General features: G+C 35.7%; 1 protein-coding gene across 1 annotated transcript in view; it reads right to left on the reverse strand.

Moving 5' to 3' along the window:
* The window catches only part of WDR70 (WD repeat domain 70), a 289,585-nt gene that overhangs the window by 229,518 nt on the left and 37,340 nt on the right, over positions 1 to 22,727 (reverse strand). Inside the window, exons 6-7 of the mRNA XM_014831227.3 lie at positions 12,210 to 12,269; positions 5,685 to 5,818 (exon numbers count right to left, since the gene is read on the reverse strand). Of these exons, the coding sequence (XP_014686713.1) occupies positions 5,685 to 5,818; positions 12,210 to 12,269 (194 nt within the window). The remainder of the gene's footprint in view (positions 1 to 5,684; positions 5,819 to 12,209; positions 12,270 to 22,727) is intronic.

Below are 22,727 nucleotides of genomic sequence, written 5' to 3' on the forward strand. Positions count from 1 at the left end.
TGGAACCGCTCATCAGGCCATGCTGAGGCAGCATCCCACATGCCACAACTAGAAGGACCCACAACTAAGAATATACAACTATGTATTGGGGGGCTTTGGGGAGAAAAAGGAAACAATAAAATCTTTAAAAAAAAAAAAAAGAAAACACAACATCAGTCTTTTTAAGGTGTCCCAGGGGAGTGAGAGCAAGGCCAAGAATACTACAGCAACAGAGTCCTTTGGAGAAATTCATCAGAGGGACCCAGAATTCAAAACACCTTACCTCAGTTTCACTCCTATACTTAGGACTTGTGTCTCCCCTCCTGAACGGCTATGGGAGTCCTTTGTGTGTGAATGCCTCTTTGACACACCCTTATTCTAGGATGCTGGTGGATAGGCAGCAGGTTGCCTGCTGGATATCAGTCAAATTCTGACATCTGCTAGTACACGTGAGGAGATGGTGTGAAAATAGCATACTGTGCTTTTATATCTTCAAGACACTCAACAAACTCCCTCAAGTTTTCTTGGCAGATGATATAGGAATAACGTAGAGAGGTGACAAAAATGTCATGAAAAATTTTAGCTGAATATTAGGTATGTATGGATTCTCATATGAATGAACAATTGAATCTAAAAGGTCGTTTAACAGATCAATATGAAAATAAAGAAAGGCTTCCAATGGCATACCAAAATCTGACTCTGCCATATTCAACAGGTGTCAACTGAATAAGAATCTACTGCACATTTAGCAAATTTGCAACTGGCAAAAAACAAGGACTGATCACTAATATGTTGGATGTCAGAATCAAAAACTGTAACAAGCTAACAAAATAAAGAGAATGAAATTGAATGCAAAAAAAATGTAAATACCTGCACTGTACCTTTTTCTTTATTTAAAAATGTAATATAAATTTAACATAATATCATATAATATAGACACACACATGCACACACAGATAAATTTAACAAAGATCATTTGTGGCCTGTAAGGCCTCAAATACTTACTAACTGGCCCTTTATAGAAAAATTTTGCCAACTCCTGGTCTTGACCAGTAAGTCTTTTCTCAAAAATATGTTCTATCTTTGAATTTGAGTATAGAAATCAAAGATGTTAAGTAAATATTCTGTACTGTTAAAGTTAAATTGGAACAGGGGTACAAACTAACAATTCTGAGGCTGTTTTACATGTACACTGGGATTGAACAAATACATAAATGGATGGGCGGTGGGAGACAAGTTTCTCACTGTTGGAAAGTGAATGTTTCCAAGCAAGAAGAAGAAGGAAGGCTAGAATGAACCAATGTGTACTGCATTAGAGTCAGACATCAGTACGAACTCCTGTTTAGCTTAATACAGATGCAAATGGATACAGAAACAATTATAGATACAGTGTATACACAGGGTAGTAGAGATGCACATACTTCCTAGGTCTGTTGGCTGAGAAGGCCTAGAGGCAGTGACACCTCAGGAGCAGCAAGCACAGTGAGAACCCAGATCCTGTTTTCTGGTACCACTCTCATGAGAGATATGACTGATTTTGGGACTAGGGCAAGGAAAATATAAGATGAATCTCGAACATCTTATAGTTCCAAAAAGTAAGGAAGTACTCAAAAAAAGGGGGGGAGGGGAGTCAAAGAAAGGAACACAAGAGCCAAACTGAAAGAGCTCTCAGTGGCCACAGCTGAAACAATCTGAGCAACAAAATAAATAACATAGTACCCAAGATATAAAATAAATAGCCAATAGTAGATACTGGTAGAAATAAATGATGAAATAAATAAATGAAGGAGAAGAGACAATTCTTCTTTACAGGAGAATTCCAAGTAGTTTACGTAAATACCACCCCCTCCAGGAAGCGGAACTTAATTTTTCCACTCTCCCAAGAGTGAGCAGCATTTACTGACTTGCTTCCGAAGAATAGCATATGGAAAGGGGAGGAAAAAGTAACTTCACAGTGGAGAAACCTTAAAAATATGATAGCACGCACCAGTGATATATGATAAGAAAGGCACTTCACCTCTGAGATTTTTGTCTCCAAAATACATAGTCCCAGTCTAACCATGAGAAAAACAACATAAAAAAACAACTCAAGGGACATTCTACAAAATATCTGACCAGTACCCCTCAAAACTGTCAAGGTCATGAAAAACAAGGGAAGACTGAGAAACTATCATAAATCAGAAAAGACTAAACAGACATGAAGACTAAATGTATTGTAGTATTTTGAAAGGGATCTTAGTGGAAAAACGAGTGAAATCCAAATGAAGTGTGGAGTTAAGTTAATAGTAATGTACCAACATTGGTTGGTTTAATTGTCATAAATGTACCATGGCCACATAAGATGTTAACAACAGAAGAAACTGGGTTAGGGGTATATCTGAACTCTGGACTATCTTTACAGCTTTTCTATAAATTAAAAAATATTTTGAAATTAAAAGTTTACTAAAATCTTGAAATGCAAATATCAATATGATCTTATTTAAACATACACACACACATATGCTTATATATCTCTATTTTCTACTTCTTTCCACTGAAAAGGTCAAGAAGCAAAGATACCCCATTATCAATGAGCATGCGTAGCATCCAGATTTGGTCTCTAAATACCATTCCCACCAAAAAAAGAAAAACAGGTTTCCATGGGGAAATGCTGATTTCAGGACTTGGAAAGGAATGTACCAGGAAGGCTACATCATGTTGTGTGAGAAAATAAGCAAGCTTTTAAAGACTAATGAGGTCATGTCAAAACTACATAGCAATCAGGGACTCCCACTGGCCAAATCTGGAACAATTTAAACATCAACAAGAAAAATGACTGCAACTGACTGCAACACATGAAAAATTTCTAAGTCGCAAATACTGATACTCAAAAAAGAAAATGCCAAAAAAAGAAAACCAAAAACATCACCACCAATAACAGCAACAACTCATTTATCACCACCAGCTCTTAAGCTGAAATAAGTAATTAAAGGGAAATAACTAAGCATTTATCCTCCCTCTTTAGTAGGAAATGTATTTCAGGGTAACCAAATAACATCGGTTAATGAGGAAAAGTTCTTCTTTTAGAAGAATGCCAGCAAATAAATGTAGATGAAATAATAGAACTAGAAAAAGAAAACAACTTGGAACCCTCAAGGGGATAACTGATTCAGGTATGAACAATTAATGGATGCTAAACTTGCTAAGTGAAGGGATAAGAATTTTGATATTTACATGGTGCCAAAGTGTCTCCCCACGAAGTTCCTGCCTATCTCAAGTATATAATATTCACTTTACAATGGAAGAATCAGATGTCACCAACCTAACCTAGGGATCAATCTTAATTGCTAGTCACTAATAGTGGCAACAACTAGACCATATATGCCACCTGATGTGATACAATATGGATTATGATCAAGCCTTTGGATCTTCTAGAGGAAATACTAGCGATAAAGAAACAAGTTAAATGACATCGTAAGAAAGCAATTAGAAAATGAGGGAGTAAGAACCTCATAGAGGAACACTGGACCTGTCTGTTTAACAAAGTCATGGGGAAGGAAACGGTAGGAAGGAGACCCTGTTCTAGATTAAAAGATACATAAGAGAGGTACAAAATAAAGGTGATGTGTATTATTTGATTGGATCCATGTTTGACAAACCAGCATTAAAACACATTTTGAGGGCAAATGGACAAATTTAAATACGGAATGGTTATTAGCAATATTAAGGAATTCTAAAGAATTTTGTTAGAAGTAACAATGGAACTATGTTTATATAGGAAAATGTCTATATTTCTGAAAGATACATACTGAAGCATTTCCAAGTGAAAGTTATGTCTGTCTTTATTTTTAAATACTGCAAAAATAACAATGAGATGAAGCAAATACAGAAAAATGTTTATAACTGTTAAATCTAAGTATGGTAGAAGGTTATTATACTAACTCCTCTACTCTTCCTTATATTTGAAAGTTTTCATAGTAAAAATCGAATTACAGATGAATATATAAATAGATATAAAAAACACATTAAGTCCAAAAAGAAACCCCAGTGTTATAAAAAATAGAGTCACATTATTTGGAGATTAGGGGCAAATGATGGCAAAGTTAACTGGTTCTCATGACTTAAAATAGTAACATTCACATAATGTTTGCAGTATTAGAGTTTATATTAATTTTACATGGATTGTCAGGAATTCTCTTTCTTCCCATCTACCCTTTGATAGTTCACTATTATACATAGAATGCAATGATTTAATTATGGAAGAGAAAATAAGCTTATTCTTGGGCTTTTCTGCGTTTTCAATTATGACAGTTTAGTAATAGAACACTGGCTTGCAACTCATGAAGCATACTCTATTCAGAGCTGATCATTAACAGAGCAGTGGATAGTCCTGAACAAGTCCGCTTATAGTTGTAAAGGTAGAAGGAGAGCACAATCCCTATATGAATCGAGACTAGCCCACGAGGAAAAGGGATATAATGACATATTTTAAGTACATTTTTTAAATGTCATCATACTAACTCAAGATAACATGTTACTACTTTAAATCATGAGAGCTATTTTAAATACAGCCATCATTGGAGATACTCAGTTTCTTTATTCTTTTTTTTTTCCCTGTCCAATTGATCAGAGATGTGCTATGTTCATTTAGGAAATTCTGCAATCTTTACTAACGATAGCTTCAGAGTTATGACTTCAAAATTTACAAATCAATATGATTTGTAGAAAACTGACCAAAGCCACCTGAGTCAAATACAACTTTTAAGTTATTTTGCTAGGTAACTATAGCTGCCAGAGAAATCTGAGGTCTCAATCCCAATTCTTTTCCACAGACAGACATTTATTGTCTAAGCATTTATTGGCAAGTGAGCAAAAACAATTCATATGACCTGTCCTGCAGGCTTAAGAAAAATCCCAGCTCTCTAGCCTTTCAGAGGCTGCAAACATGACTTTCCTGAAAGGTTTACTAGAAGCAAACACCCAACAGTCCAGAGACAGGAACTTTCTCCATAGAGTTGACAGAATCCAGAGTTTACAGGTGGATATTAGGCTTAGCAAAAAACACATCTCTAAGAGCTTAGTTAAAGGTGAAACTACATTCTTACACCCTATTCATGCAAGATTAGGAAATGGGGTCTAAGTAATTTCAGTTAATCCACATTATCCTAAATATCTTTAAAACGTCATCAATGAGAGCCCATTTCTAACATACATTACGTAAGTTAACAAGATACCACTTTCACCAATAAAAATCCATTTTTGATACCCAATATGCTAAAAGATCAAATATGGACAAAAATAGAAATAAGAGGTTGGCTTGTGGTAGCAACATGTAAAGCCCTTTCTGATATAATGCTAGCTGACCATACCCACCCACACAGTGCGGCACCAACTAGCATCTGGGTTTGGCCTAACATATGTCATACACACATGCATAATATTACACAGTATTTACTGCAGTGTTTTAAAATAAACTAGGCAAGGTAACAATGTCTAAATAAAAGTATTTTTTTTAAAACAACAAAAGACAGAAAATGTCTTTACAATATAGGTTAATGAAACTTAAAAGAAAGAAATTTAAGATACATTTTACTTTCATTTGAGTAGTGGAGGCAGAATACAGTCATATAAACTTACTGTATTTTGGTACAAATTATTATAGATGTAATTCAAATGACAACAGCACTGTCTTCAAATATGAAGATATTAAGTTGCGTAATACATACCATTCACAAGGCTGAAGGGACCGAAATGCCTTAAAAGACGCATCCATTCCAGCAAAATCCCAAAACTTAACATCATAGTCATATCCTCCAGTCACCAAACGGGCACCTGAGGGATCCAGACCCAAAGCAGAAACCTAGTTTAAAAAAAAGTTTAATTAATTGGAGAAAAGCTACTTACAGTCTATTATAACCCCCATTTCCTTTGTCTAACTGACCTCCTACCTTACAGGCACTGGAAGTACAGACTGCCAACTGTTCTATTTCTGAAAAGTAGGAATGGACAGCACCTTCTATATTATTTGACTTTTCAGTATTATTTCTTTTGAAATAAATAAAGAAAAAATATTTTAATAAACTAAGTCATTCTTTATGTCTGAACAATATGACTAAAAACTCAAAACAATCAAAAACAAAAATAAACAATCAGATTAAAAGTCTAAGAAGTGACTTCTCTGCTAACACCAACTACAAACTTACTTGCCCCCATGCCCACTCTATCCTTCTCCCCTCTTGTCACAATTAAAGAGATGCCCCTGCTCCTGATAAGGCTGACCCCACCAGTGTTCATCCCACTTCAGTGCGACTTGAAATTACAAATCCACTGGTGGCTCGTCTATTCTGTGCCTGCCCTCCCTTCAAGAGTGTAAGTTCGGCTTCCACGCTGACCCACGGTGTGGAGCCACAGGGGTGGAGGCCCAGAGTCACATCTGTGCCCAGTAAAGCGCCGGGCACAAAACAGACACTCTAAGAAATATTTGTTTAAAAAAAGGAAGGAGGACTAAAAGCAAAATAAACCTATGCAACACAAACAGAAATGCAATCTGACAAATATGATATAAATTATCCTCTGTCAAAAAAGAACAGGATAAACCGCAAAGATAACTCTTTCCTATCTGAGGGCAGAAGAAAGACAGCAAATTCTACAGCAAAGTGACTAAATGAGGTTTTCAATGCAGCATTCTAAAGGCTGAGGATCTCTGCAGCTGCTTGTATACATCATTCGTCATCCACCAAAAAGAAAAGAAAGGTAATGACTAAGAGAGAAAACAGGGCTCTGAGGTAGAAAACACTCCCCAGGTAGAGAAGACATATCCAGCCAGAGGATCTGCTAGCTACTTCTCAATCGCTATGTTCCAAATACTTGAAGAACACAGAAAGTCTAGTTAACTCTCAGGTGCATTTTAATCATACTGAAATAAAAAAGGACCTCAGGGGCTGGCCCCAGGGCCAAGTGGTTAAGTTGGTGCACCCTGCTTCGGCGGCCCAGTGTTTTGCAGGTTCAGATCCTGGGCGAGGACATGGCACTGCTCATCAGGCCATGCTGAGGCGGCGTCCCACATGCCACAACTAGGACCCACAACTAAAATATACAACTATGTGCTGGGGGAGTTTGGGAAGAATAAGCAGAAAAAAAATTTAAAAAGAAGATTGGCAACAATTGTTAGCTCAGATGCCAATCTTTAAAAAAAGAAAAAAGAACTCATATAAATGTTGGTCTAAAAGAATGGCTTAGAACAGAGTTGTAAGCATAATTATTTTAGGGGCCAGCCCCATGGCCAAGTGGTTAAGTTCACACACTCTGCTTCGGCAGCCCAGGGTTTCAGTGGCCCAGGTTTGGATCCTGGGCACAGACATGGCACCACTCGTCAGGCCACACTGAGGCAGCGTCCCACATGCCACAACAAGAAGGACTCACAACTAAAGCATACAACTATGTACTGGGGGGATTTGTGGATAAAAACTGGCAATAGTTGTTAGCTCAGGGGCCAATCTTTAAAAAGAAAAAGCATAATTATTTTAAGTTAATAAAAAGACTAAAAACTAATATCAGATTATTCTGGGTGATGGTCTGAATTTCTTTGAACAATAAATAAAATGTTTTAAACGTTCTGTTTTAATGTTTACTGCATGAAATGTCAGATCATGTAAAAATAATCATCTGTTCCAATTTGAGAAGGGACACAAATACTTTCAGCTTTGACCTCTTTGTTCAGAGAATTAATTTTTATCACCTCCTTCTTCTTGTAAGAAGTCTTAAACTTCAGTCCATAAGGTAATTCAATTTATGAATTTAATTTATCCCATAGTACATTAACTGTATAAACTTTTGCATATTTATAGCTTTTCTTGTATCTAGAAATTCTTCAGTAAAATATTTTTAAAATTTAAGTGGTCTCAAAACCATACAAGCCTTGTTTACATAGAAAGACTTAGTAAAGAATCTTTCAATTCATTATAAATCATTGATCATCCGATGTTTTTAGCCCAAAACTTTGAAAGAACTCCCTACACAATTCCCATTTATTAATATTTCAGTCTTTCTGTGAGATACCCAAAAGCATCCATTTTTACTATGGTCAGGAGTAAATTATTCATTTAAGCAATATATGAAAATAGAAATACTTGGAAGGAAACATATGGCTATGACACCTATATTAAAAGGAAGAAAGATCTCAACTCAGTAACTTAAGCATCTACCTTAAAAAACTACCAAAAGAATGGGGGCTGGCCCAGTGGTGCAGTGATTAAGTGCGCACGTTCTGCTTTGGCAGCCCAGGGTTCGCCGGTTCGGATCCCGGGTATGGACACTGCACCACTTGGCATGCCATACTGTGGTAGGCATCCCACATATAAAAAAAAGTAGAGGAAGGTGGGCATGGATGTTAGCTCAGGGCCAGTCTTCCTCAGCAAAAAGAGGAGGAATGGCAGCAGTTAGCTCAGGGCTAATCTTCCAAAAAAAAAAAAAAACCGACCAAAAGAAGAATAAACAAAACCCAAAGCAAGCAGAAGGAAGGAAATAACAAAGATCAGAGCAGGAATCAGTAAAATAGAGAATTTTTTAAAACAAAGAAAATCAACAGGACCAAAAGTTGGTCCTTTGAAAATTCTAAGAAAATTGAGAAAGCTTTAGGCAGCTGGCCAAGCAAAAACAGAAAGAATTACTAAAATGAGGAATGAAAGAGGGGACTCACTACCAACATAACAGAAACTAAAGGATTACAAAGGAGTTCTGTGAACTGCATGCCAACCAGTTAGATAACTTAGAGGAAAGGTACAAATTCTTAGAAAGATACAAATTACCAAAACTGACTCATGAAGAAAAAGAAAACCTAATAGATTTTTAATAAGGGCTTGAATTAGTAATCAAAAATCTTTCCACAAAGAAAAGCCTATATCCATATGGCTTCACTGGTGAATTCTACCAAACATTTGAAGAAGAATTAATATCCTTCCTTCATAAACTCTTCCAGAAAATGGAGGAGTAAATGCTTCCAAACTCATTCTACAAGGCCAATATTGCCTTGACACCAAAACCAAAGACATCATAAGAAAACAAAACTATAGACCTATATCCCTTATGAATATAAACACAAAAATCCTCAACAAAATATTAACAAACTGAATCCAGCGACATATAACAAGAAGTATACACCACGATAAAGTGAGATTTATTCTAGGAATAAGTACAAAAATACAAGGTTGGTGGGGCTGGCCTAGTGGCGTAGCAGTTAAGTTCGTACACTCCGCTTCAGTGGCCCAGGGCTCACCAGTTTGGATCCCGGGCACAGACCTACACACCACTTATCAAGCCATGCTGTGGCAGGTGTCTCACATATAAAATAGAGGAAGATGGGTACAGATGTTAGCTCAGGGCCAATCTTCCACAGCAAAAAGAGCAGGATCAGCAGCAGATGTTAGCTCAGGGCTAATCTTCCTCAAAAAAATATATAGATAAGGTTGGTTTAACACCTGAAAATCAATTGTTGTAATACACTATAGTAAGAGAATAAAGGACAAAAAACACATAGTCATCTCAGTAGAAAATCCTAAGGAATCTACTAAAAAACTACTAGAATAAATGAGTTCAATAAGGTAACAAGAAATAAGATCAATATACAGAAATCAACTGTATTTCTATGCAATACCAATGAACAATCCAAACATGAAACTGAGAAAACAATTTCATTTACAATATCATCCAAATGAATAAAATACTTTACGAAATAAATATTACAGAAAAGGACAAGACCTGTATACTAAAAATTATAAAATGCTGTTTAAAAAAATTTTAAAGATCTAAATAAATGGAAAGACATTCCAGGCTCATGAATCAGAAGACTTAATATTGTTAAGATGGCAATACTCCCTGGAATTGGTTTACAAATTCAACACAATCCCTATCAAAATCCCAGCTGGACTTTTTGAAGAAATTGGCAAGCTGATCCTAAAATTCACATGGAAATGCAAAGGACCCAAAATAGCCAAAGCAATCTTGAAAGAGTAGAACGAAGTTAGAGGACTTCAACTTTCCTGACTTCAAAAGTTACTACAAAGCTACAGTATTAGAGATAGCATGGTACTGGCTTGAGGATAGATTTATAGATCAGTGCAATAGAATTGAGAGTCTAGGAATAAAGCTTTACACTTGTGGTCAACTGATTTTCACCAAAGTTATTAGTACTAGCCTATTTCATAACTTGATTTTATAATACAGGTAGTCCTCACTTTGCACTATACCATGTTAACTGAAATTCAGGCAGATTGGAACCAAGCGAAGTGAAGACACAGTCCCAATATGCACAGGTCTCCGTAACTGGTACTATGGAAAATTAGGGCTGCCTGTAAATACTTATTAAAAACTTAATGAGAACAGTGAGAATATCCTGAATACCATACAAATTTAAAACTAGAGCATCAGAAGACGGCAGCACTTTTATATAACTCTAGTATCCAATATAGTTATTGATGCTATTTTTGTCCATAATACTGAGAAGATGCTGATACACATAGAAAAGCATTTCTAAACAATAATAGTCTGTTGATTTTTTTAAGCCAACATTCCAACCTCATCATACTGTTCAAATCAAACTGATCCAAGAGGATGAAAGTGAAAAAGCAGTGACCCACAAGCTGAGTAGACGGGGTGGGGTGGGTGCTAGAAATGTAAAGTATATAGGAAACAAAACTGGCCTTACGTAGATAATTGGTAAGGCTCAGATATAAACATATGTGGATTCCTTTTAGTATTCTCTATACTTCTGTGAATGTGTAAATATTTTTACAATAACCAGTTGGAAAAAAACTAGACCAGACATAATAGTTACCTTCCTAATCTCTGACACATTTACAAGGAGATGAGATATATGCAGGGTAAAAGCAGGAATGCAAAAACATTAATTAACCAAACAGTACAATTAGAAGCTCTAATTGATTTTTAATATATAAAACAAGATAGAGCATTTTTTTAAACTATATTTCTTTAAAAGATAAAATCTGATTTGAAAAAATAAGAATATTTAAATAAAACATGTATGATATGCATAAACTCTCTCAGTTGTAAAAATCTCTGGACTAAATGACAGGAAAGCCTCCTTTTAAGTACTACCAGTCTATAATGCCTTTCCTTATTTACTTAAAACCATGAAAATTATTAAAATTTTGTCACGATTTCAGAATTAAAATATCAAAAGTTTGATTTAATAAAAAGTAGATAAAATATCCAGAATTAGATGAAAATGATTTCTTAAGACAGCAGTTCTCAGATATTTTGGCTTTGAAACCCTTTACACTTCTAAAATCTATAGAGGACCCCCAAAAGCATTTGCTTATGTGAGTTATATGTATCAATATTTACCACCGTAAGAATTAAAATTAAGATGTTTAAACATATTTATTGTTCACTTCATTTAAAACAATAAACCTACTATGCTTTAACATATTTTTATGAAAACGATATTTTCAAAAGCAAAAAATTTAGTGAGAAGAATGTCACTGTTTTAACATCCGTGTCTATTAATTCTATTACTTGTGTCACTTCTGAGTCTATTTCTATTGACTGATGTTTTCCCCCTTATCACAGGATGTAGTTTCCTACTTTACATGTCAAATAGCTAGAAAAAGGCAGCTTCACTGAAAAGGGAAAGCAAGGTGATTATATTTTCATTCATTGATAAGCAAGTTTCATTCATTCAACTACTACTTTTTAACAGTTTTACAAGATAAAATGAATTCATCTTATATCTCAAAAATTTGTTATAAATCATTAAATAACCAACAAATATAATATGAAAATATAATCCATACATCTAAGTAATATAATCTTAGAGCAATACAGTGACTATTTTATGTTCATTTCTTATCTCAACATTCATCTAAAAAATGAACTCAGGCCTTTTACCGATAGAAAAATAAAGCTAAGGGTACTGAGAAATTTTCCCACACCATAAAAAAGAAAACTGTTTTGAGTTTCATTTCTTTCTTTCACTAGTAATGTTCCTATATCAAAGAAAAAGAGGTTTTAAAGCCAACAATAACAATGACAATAATAAGTGTTTCTATTTTAAATGAAATGCAATGGCTATTTTGACTGAACAGAAAAGCAATCTCTCCATTTTGCTTAATATCTATAGCTTTTGCGATATCAGTTGACTGCGTAATTAGCATTAATACAAATGTATCTTATTAGTTCATTTTTCCATTAGAGCCCTGTTACTTAGAAAAAAGAATCCAATTTTTACAACTTACTGTTTTAGTGCCATGCTTTAGTGTTATCTCATGTGAGTCGGGGATCTTTTGGACAGGATTCTGAAAAAAAGAAAATTTCATGACACTGATGAGTAATATACAGTAATTGGGGGAAACTACATACCACATTCACAGGAAATAGAATTTTTAAAAATTGCATCACTGGGGCTGGCCCGGTGGCAGAGCAATTAAGTTTGCACACTCCACTTCGGCGGCCCAGGGTTTGCCAGTTCAGATCCCAGGCATGGACCTACCCACCGCTTATCAAGCCATGCTGATAAAGTAGAGGAAGTATGGGCATGGATGTTAGCGCAGGGCCAAGTCTTCCTCAGCAAAAAGAGGAGGATTGGTAGCAGATGTTAGCTCAGGGCTAATCTTTCTCAAAAAAATAATGAAATAAAATAAAAATAAAACCTAAGAAACTCTTTCTATGTTGTATGAAATCGTAAGGTCTTCTCAGCATCCAAAATATTTAAAGTTCTCTTTTCATTGGAAGTTGAGCATACTTTAAACTACCTATGTACTTAATTTATAATAAACAACAAAATCTCCACAGGGTGGATATATATACCTTTAAAAGTTTAAAAAACAAAAAGTTGTCTACTGTCCAAAATGGTACAAACAAGGAACGGTCATTCACTGATTCATCGATTCAACAAGCATTTATTAAAGTGAGATTATACCAGATGCTAGGTGGCATCAGACACAGCCTCTACTCATCTCCCCTCCAAGAAGCATATGGTCTAAGAGGAAGACATCAGTGACTAATTCAATATAATAAATGCTACAATAGTCAGGGGTATGGACAGAATAACAGAGAGAGAGAAGATGGATGCATAAATCAGACATAAGAGGTCACAGTGATCATTTGAAGAAGAAGTTTCATAGTTTAGTCAACTCTCCATTATCCAAGAGCAAGCTAATCATACTAAAATTCCATAGCCATTACAAATTCACCTTAGGATCATCTTGCAATCTACTTAACAAAATATGTGCAATCTAACAGACTTTGGTCCCTATCTCCTCTCACTCTTTAGGATCCCTGATGAATCAATCAATCACCAGTTCTTTCTACATTATCTTAAATCTTTCCCCTGCTATGCCTCTTTCTCCTCAGCATATAAACATTTAAAGTACTTCCTGTATTAAAACACACACACACACACACACTGATTTCCCCTACATTTACTGCCATAACACTGTCTTTTCCTTTGCAATCAAGCTTCTTCACACTACAGTTTTCACGCAGTTTCTCTAATTTCTTTCACCCTTCTACCTCTACCACTTTGGCACTTGTCATTTTACTCCTAATGGCTAGCACGGTTCTTGGCACTTAAGACACTCTCAGTAATTATGACCCGAATGAATAAACAAGTCCCTACAGTACCAGTGGATACTTTTCAGAACTTTACCTGCACACCTGACCTTTCAACAGCATGATAACTATTCTTTCCTGGGAGGAAACAGCACAGACAAAAAGCCAGAAAAGCTAGGGTTTTTAAATCTAGCTTTGCCTCTCACTAACCCTATCATAACCTCAGGAGACTTATGACTCAGTTTCCTCACTTGCAAATTGAGGATAATGGCAGCTGCCCCTTAGGTTACTGTGAGGTCAGTTGTTTAAAGCCCCTAATACAGAGTCTGGCACAAAGTAGGTGCTCAATAAATAACAGCCACCATTTATTCTAAGGCGTACCTCCTATATGTCTGGTCATATCATCTTAGTCTATTTCCAGGTTTCTCTTCCTCCTTACCTAGCTAATTCCTACTCACCCCTCAAGACTCAATTCAGATGTGACCTGCTCCTGGAAGCATTTCTCAACATTTCACGCTCTAGGTTAAATGACCCTTCTATGCAGTCTCATGACAACTTCTCCTTATCTCTATCACAGAACTTAACACAATACATTGTAATTGTTGACCTGTCTCCCTCCCCACTACTCCCTAACAAAACTGTGAAATGAACACTTCTCAAAGACTGTGTATATATCTATCACTTCGGATCTCCAGTTCACAAAACAGCTGGTGTACGGCAGACACACACAAAAGTTTTTGGAATGAATGAATGGCCCAACGTCTACCTTGTAGATCACGTTAGATTGTAATTTTTAATTTACCTTCAAACATTAATGTTTATGTCCATAAAGAAGAGAAAGTGCTATTTATCTGGTCAGCCTGGTGAGTGAGAGTCGGGGATAACTGAAGATTTTGAAAAAATGAAAACCTTTGAAGACCAAATGATTGTATCCCAGACTAAAAGCAGATTTAAAGTTGCAAGAATAGAGAAATAAAGGCAGTTTTGTTTATTAGACTCTTTGCATCTGAGAGATTACTGTAGTCTATTACTACCACAAATCAGTGAAGATTAGGAACCAAGAAAGCCCTGAACAGCAACACTTACCTCACAGTGGCCTAAGGAACTAGTGGAGAGTTTACAGTTTATTTTAAGACAAAGATGTTACAGTATGGTTTACTATGTTTTGGAAAGTGCTACACATACCTACTTCAGAGATACCAACATTCTAAAATAATTTAAAAGTCAAACAAATGAATTCTAGACTATTCCTAGATATGTAAGCCATTGCTCTCTTTGCAGTTGACAATATTTGTCAGCAATAAAAACTTACATATAAGTGCTTGGTTCTCTTGCAAGAACCAGAACAGTTCAAATGTTTCACTTAGAGAAGAATCTATTATAGGCTGTGTCTCATTTCATAACTAATTACTTTTTCATCACTCAGGAAACAGAAACACTATCATGGAAAGAGGGGATGAAAATTATTTCATTGAATTCAATGCAGAATATGCCTATATATAGACAATTGCTGACATTTAAAGAAAAAAACTTACAAGAACACAGAACAACTTAGTATTTACATTAGGAGTGAATTAAATGTTTAAATAAATGTTGTTTACATTTAAAATCAAAGTTTTACTGGAAATCATGTAGGGCATAACTCATAAAAAGCCCATATAATTGGCACAACTAAATCATCTAAAATAGTAGCAATCCATCTTTTGGTAGCATATCACTTAATGGTGACTGTTCTTTTTCCAGAACTTTTACTAATGACTTTTTGAAATATGGCTTAGTGTGAAATTTGCTATAACAGTAAAATATTTTCAAGATTTTCCTGCCAGGGGACACCATAAACTATAAGACTTCAATGAAGTCATTTAATACCAGAATTCATAACAAGAGCCACAGTTTTAATGGAAGAGGTGGAAAGATAGCAGTTTTTGTTTTGGTTTGGTTTTAAATGCCAACCAAAGGATTATTTCCCAGGCTCTTTGGTTTACCCCCAATAACAACGAGAGCAAATATATCTGGAATGACATGAGTGATTCCATCTGACATACATCCTTACAGTGTTTTCAAAAGACTTGCAAATCAGAAATAACCTTTCTAGGGTAAAGGTGTCGTAAGTTTAAAAAGTTGTATATGTATGGTACTATAAGCCATAATAAAAAGTCCACCCAGTAACAAAGATCTGCCACAAAGTAGCTAGGCATTGGGAGGAAAGAATGGGGATTGCCAAGCAGAAGCTTGAAAATGAGCACTACTTTTTGCCAGAAACCACTTTGGAAATAGTTACCAGTACAGCAACACAGGCAATGAGAATTAGGGTCTATTGTAGTGTAACTCTGGGGATCCAATAACACTGACTTAACAGGAATTCACTTATTCATTCACTCACTAATCATACATTCATTTAACAAACATTTATTGAGCATTTAATTACATACCACATATCAGGGACTACAGTTAGATTAAAGATAAAAAAGATCAATAATGAAGACTGCTCACAAGGAACTGTCAGTCCAGTAAAGAAAAACAGACAGGTAAACAAACAGGCAAACTAAAATGCTTCAGGTGCTATGACAGAAGAACAGTCAGGGTTCAGTGCTCAATTCCATTCCACCCGGAGAAGTAGACGGTGATTAGAAAAGGCTTCATAAAAGAGATGTTTGAGATGCCTTTGGAAAAATAAATAGAGGTTCCCTAGGTGAATGTGGAGGGCATTCAGAGAGAATAAGATGAATCTTGAAACTTTCTGAACTGCAAATATTTTTGCCTGGCTACAGTTTAAATTGCTGGAAAGGAAAAAGGGGAAGACTGTGTGTGTTATGTGTATATATGTAGTATTTTTTTTAAAAAACTTAACCCAGAGAGTTAATTAGGAGCCAGATTGCATACAATGCCAACAATGTGAAATTTAAGCTTTGAGCCACATAGACTAATTTGATAAGATGTGAGTTTTCAAAAATTCACCAAGGCGTTCTGTGCATCAAAAGACACAATCAAGGGCCAGCTTGGTGGCATAACAGTCAAGTTCCCATGCTCCACTTTGGCAGCCCGAGGTTTGCTGGTTTGGATCCTGGGCACAGATCTATGCACTACTTATTGGGCCATTCTGTAGCAGGCATCCCACAGATAAAATGGAGGGAGATGGGGCACAGATGTTAGCTCAGGGCCAATTTTCCTTAGCAAAAAGAGAATTGGCATCAGATGTTAGCTCAGGGCTAATCTTCCTCAAAAAAAAATTTAAAAAGACACAATCAAGACAGTGAAAAGGCAACATACAGAATGGGAGGAAATATCCACAAATCATATATCTACTAAGGAGTTAATATCCAGAATATACTTTAAAAACTCCTACAACTCAATAATCAAAAAACAAACAACCTGACTCAAAAACTGGCAAAGGAACTGAATAGATATGTCTCTAAAGGAGATATACAGGTGACCAACAAGCATGTGAAAAGATACTCACCATCTCTAACCATTAGAGAAATGCAAATAATAACCACAATGATATAGCACTTCACACTCATTAGGATGGCTATTATTTAAAAAGGAAGAAAGAAAGAAAAATAAAGTAAGCTATTGGAGAGGACGTACAAAAACTAGAACGCTTATGCATCACTGGAAGGAAATGGTACAGCTGCTAGGGAAAACAGTATAGTGGTTCCTCAAAAAATTAAAAATAGAATTATCTTATGATTCAGCAATTCCACTCTGAGCATACACTCAAAAACATTGAAAGGAGAGTCTCAAAGAGATGTTTGTACACCCAAGTTCATAGCAGCATTATTCACGACAGTCAAAAGGTGGAAGCAACCCAAGTGGATGAATGGATAAACAAAATGTGGTATATACATACAATGCAATAGTATTCAGTCTTAAAATGGAAGGTAAATCTGACACATGCTACAACATGAATGAACCTGGAGGACATTATGCTAGGTGAAATAAGCCAGTCATAGAAAGACAAATACTGTATGATTCCACTTATATGAGGTATCTAGAGTAGTCAAATTCATAGAAACAGAAAGTAGAATAGTGGTTGCAGGGTCGGGAGAGAGCAGGAAATGGGGAGTTGTTGTTTAATAGGTATGGAATTTGTTTTGCGAGATGAAAAAGTTCTGGAGATCAGTTGCACAACAACGTAACACTACTGAACTGTACCTTTTAAAACGGTTATGCACAGTTTACCAAAACAAAATACTTCTTTAATAGATATAACCCACAGAAGCAAACAAAAAAAAGACAAAAAGATGCATAATAAGCCTGAATTCTTCTCAATGCTCTAATAAACTTTAGGTAAGCTTCAAAATAAATCATTTATCAAACGTTTAAAATCCTTCTCCAAAAATGTAAAGTTACATGTCTAAAATATTGCAGGAAGGAAGGACAATTTCCTAGCTAATTCTCACAGCTGGTTCCAATTCTTCAATTAGCAGTATTCCCAAACCGCCTCTAAATTACCTTCAAACCATTTATGCCCTTTTGCAAGCTACAATCTTGGAGAACATTTCTCAGTAACATGACTTAACAATACATTGTTAAAAAACTGTGAGAGCTGAGAAACTCAAAAAAGTTCATTCTTATACTTTATCAAAAATTATATTATTTAAAAAAAAACTCCATGACACTATCAATAAACACAAAGATAATTTTCTATGTTTATTTATCACACGACAATGGCAGGTGATAAGCCAATAGGATTTATACCAAATGACACATTTATTTTCAAAAGCTACCATGAACATATGCCTTATCATTTCCTAACACCGTAAAATTTTGTGACTATTTTGGGTCTTATTCTTATTTGCTAAGTCTGAAGACCTGAAATCTAAACAGAACTATGAGATTAACTTCACTTGTAACCTTCACTAAGCCACTTAACTATATAGAACCTCAGCTTTTTCATCTATAAAAGTGAAGAGTCGGATTAGGTAATTCATGACATTCTATGACGACATGGTTTACCTTAAACTTATTCACATCTGGAACTATGAACACTACCTTATGTCCTTCCCTGACTTCCGTCTTCTTCACTTCTCTCCACATTGCTCACCACCATGATAGTACGCTTCCTAGATCATTTTTCATTGAAAACTTTCACTGGTCTCCACCACCTTTAGTAGCAATCAATAACTTTTCACAGCACTCACACATTTTTGTTTTAGAAATTTTCTACATTTGTAGGATATTGTTCCAGGCTAAGTTTTAAAAAAATCACTGTTTTTAAAAAGTTTCTGGTCAAAAGATACAAACTTTCAGCTATAAGATAAATGCTGGGGATACAATGTATAGCATGGTGACTATAGTTAATAATACTGTAAACTTGAAATTTGCTAAAAAAGTTGATCTTAAGTGTTCTCACCATACCCCCCCAAAAAAAGTAACTATGTGAGGTGATGGATGTGTTAATTAACTTGATTGTGGTAATCATTTCACAATGTACATATCAAACCATTAAGTTGTACACCTTAACTAGACAAAATTTTTATTTGTCAATTATACCTCAATAAAGCTGGAAAATAAATATCATTAAAAACAAAATAGTTTCATATACAATTAAAAAGCAGATAGTCTGTTATAAAATACTAATCTCTAAAGAGTCTAGCAATATTCTTATCCTTTGCAGGTATATTTATTTTTCATTTATTACTTCTTAGTGAAACAGTCTTAGACTTACTCATCACCATTGATTGGTCTACCTACTAAAAAGTTTTTGTAAGCTGTTTTTCAGAGACCGTGAGAGCCCAAGGGGGCAGCACCCACTTGCAGAACTGCCATCAAGTTGATGCTGGGCAACCCTCTCAAGAGCCGTGTTCCTGCTGAAACTGGGAGAGAGCATGTGCAAAAGACGAAATATCAGACTATGCACAGAAGATGGAAACCAAGTCCTCAGATGACCTTGAGCAGTGCCAGAACCAAAAGTTCCCTAACTACAGAACTCAAGGAGATATGAAAGCCACATGGGGAACCTAACGAGAAGCAAGGGTCCTTTGATTTATAGCACACAGGACTTACAAGGCCCTTACACTCCCACCATCCACTCAGGTTCAGCCAACCTAGAAACTTACATAACCACTCTCACTCCCTAATCCTTAAAAAAGGCTGTCCCCAGTTCAGTTCAAGCAGACAAATTTGAGCACTGTCTCCTGTCTCCTTGCTGGTCAACCTTGCAATAAAGCTCTTTCTTCTCTCAAAAGCCAGTGCCATAGTATTGGCTTCTGTGTGCATCAGGCAGCTAGCCTTTGCTGGGTACCATTAATATATGTATTAAGAGCCCACCCTTACCCACAATATTAAGCATTCCAGGCAGGAATGGAAGAACTGAGGAACTGAGCTTACCAGGGATCGGGGGAGGGGAGAACATAGAACCCTAACATAATTAAGGAACAAGCTGGCTTTCTATGACCCGTATAACAAAACCTCTCCCTCCCACTCCTTCACCCTCATCCCAAAGAGGAGGCTTCCTTTTACAACTATAAATGAAGAGGGAGAATTTTACCTGCTCAAACTGGGGTCCCTGAGTTTTACATTTGTCCTATTGTTAAAAAAAAGCCCACCTCTACCATGTCAGAGGCAACAACATATACACCATTCTCACATCTTCACAACTTGAATTAGACATCTTCTCAAAGCCTCAAGTCCTAGCTCTCTGTCTACAAAGAATGAGTATTTGTTACAATGATTCATTTGGGAACAAAGCACCTGTTTATAAGTGAAGTAAAAATTAATACAAGCCTCAGTCTGATACCACCACAGTTCTCATAAAAGCTAAAAATGTACTCTGATGCCTTGCTACTCAAAGCATGTTCCACAGAGCAGCACCATGGATATCACTCAGGACTTTGTTAAAAATTTAGAATGTCAGACCTCTCTCCAGACCTACTATACCAGAATCTGCTTTTCGACAAGGTCCCCAGGAGAGCTGTATGCACACTAAAGTGTAAGAAGCAAAGGTTTTCTGAGATTGCCACTTTATTGCAAAAGTTCACCAGCCCCATCATGGCTTGGTAGTACATTGCTTGACCTAAATTTTACATCTTAAGATAACTTCCATAACCTAAGAAAGATATTTGACTGGAAAATCTTGGATGTCAATTTTACTTAGCAAAAATCTTACTCTATAATTCAGTTTTCCAAAATTGAGAGGTAACAGGGAATTTTTTCCAATTCATACAACCATTCATTCAACAGCTACTTAAGAAAAATTCATACTGTGTTAAAGAGACAATCCAAGAACAGGACAAGAATCTCAATTCTATTACTTAACTAGTGGTAAGAGTGAAAAATCTTTTCTTCTTAGAGCCTCTATTTCCTTAACTACTGGATATACATAATAATAGTAACAGCTAGCATATACATGCATTCTATGGACCAGTATTGTTCAAAGCACCACATATATATTAAGTAATTTAATCCTCACAACAACTCTCTGATAGGTACAATTATCACCCCATTTTAAAAATGAGGAAACTAAGGAAAAAAGAGGTTAAGTAATTTGTCCAAGGTCACATAACTGGTAAGTGACTGAGAAGGAATTTGAACTTAGAAGTCTGGCACCAAAGTCTGTGCACATAATCATTACAACATAAGGCCTCCTCTACAGTAATACAGGCCTGTTAGCTTCCCAGAGCTGCTGTGATGATCAAAGGAGTTAATGTGGCAAAACATATTATAATTATCACCCAAAATCAGTAAGATATTGCTATGAGTCTATGGCTCAAAAGTTTTATCCTGAAAGTACACATTTTAGAAATTGTTTGAGATCAAGTATAAAATGCCTTGAGATAGGAAAGTTTCACAAAGTTTCAGAATCTTAGATATGCAGCACAGAATTAGTTCAACATGGGTTATACAGTGTAGCATTTTGAGTATGCTTAAGATTTCATATCCATTTTTTATAAAAATTTAGTTATTGCTTGGGCAGTCTTTTTATATTTAGTTAAAGATGCACAGACTCTACTAATTTTGACTACAAAAGGTCTCAAGGTATCAAGTCAAATTAGGTGAGAATTAACGTATTTGGGAAAACAAAAGAAGTCTGAGGCATAACAAATTTTTATTAAATTTACTTGATATTGAAAAGTATATCATTATCCTTCTCCTCTGCTAAAGCTCTTTTAAAAACCTAACACTGCAGAATAGATACTATATCTGATTTAATATTATTTTCCATACATGCAAAAACGTGTACATGCTTCACAACTGTCAAAGAGCAGTGAAAATTAGAGACATTTCAATGGTCTATCCATATAGTTTCTCTTGGATTCATTCTACAATTCTACCTCTAGCAAGTATATGTCTTATTCATCCCACCAAATATGGAACAAGCACATTATTAACACTTCCTCATACTTCCCATAATGTCTAACACCACCCACTACAACCAAATATTTTAAATTGCTCTTGGGCATTTCTTGCTAAAAAACAGAAGCAGGGGGCCGGCCCAGTGGCTCAGCAATTAAGTTCACATGTTCCACTTCAGTGACCCAGGGTTGGCGAGTTCGGATCTCAGGTGCAGACCTAAGCACCACTTGGCAAGCCATGCTGTGGCAGGTGTCCCAAATATAAAGTGGAGGAACATGGGTGGATGTTAGCTCAAGGCCAGTCTTCCTCAGCAAAAAAAAGGAGGATTGGCAGCAGATGTTAGTTCAGAGCTAATCCTGCTCAAAAAAGAAAAAGAAACAGAAGTAGAGTGTTTACTTGCCATCTCCTCCTAGTCTGTAAGATCCCTGAGGACAGGTACTATGCCTTATTTGATTTATATCTTCAATACCTGCACAGTGTCTGACATATAGCAGGTGCTCAAAATATATTCATTCTTAATTTAAGATACAAAGATTACCTAGTAATGAAAATCTGTCTTTAAAAGAAAATAAGCATGAAATCTGTAAGGAAAAAAATACACAATCAGGGTGTGTTCTTATCATAGTTTATATATCCTTCTAAAACATGGGGACATATTTGCTAACTATTTATATTTTATCTTGAAAATTTTTCTGTGTACTTTTAAGATAAAACGTTCAAAGCCACAGACAGACTTAATGAAAGCTGTACCTAATAAAGCTTGAGTGCCAGGCTCTATGCTAAATACTAGGATTCTCAAGATAAGGAAAACACAGGCACTGTCTTCATGGAGCTCAGAAGCCACAGAAGGTACACACCTGTAAATAAATAACTGTATCACAATTATAATATTTTATCATAGTGTG

Source organism: Equus asinus, chromosome 10 (assembly GCF_041296235.1).
Source record: "Equus asinus isolate D_3611 breed Donkey chromosome 10, EquAss-T2T_v2, whole genome shotgun sequence".
NCBI lineage: Eukaryota > Metazoa > Chordata > Mammalia > Perissodactyla > Equidae > Equus > Equus asinus.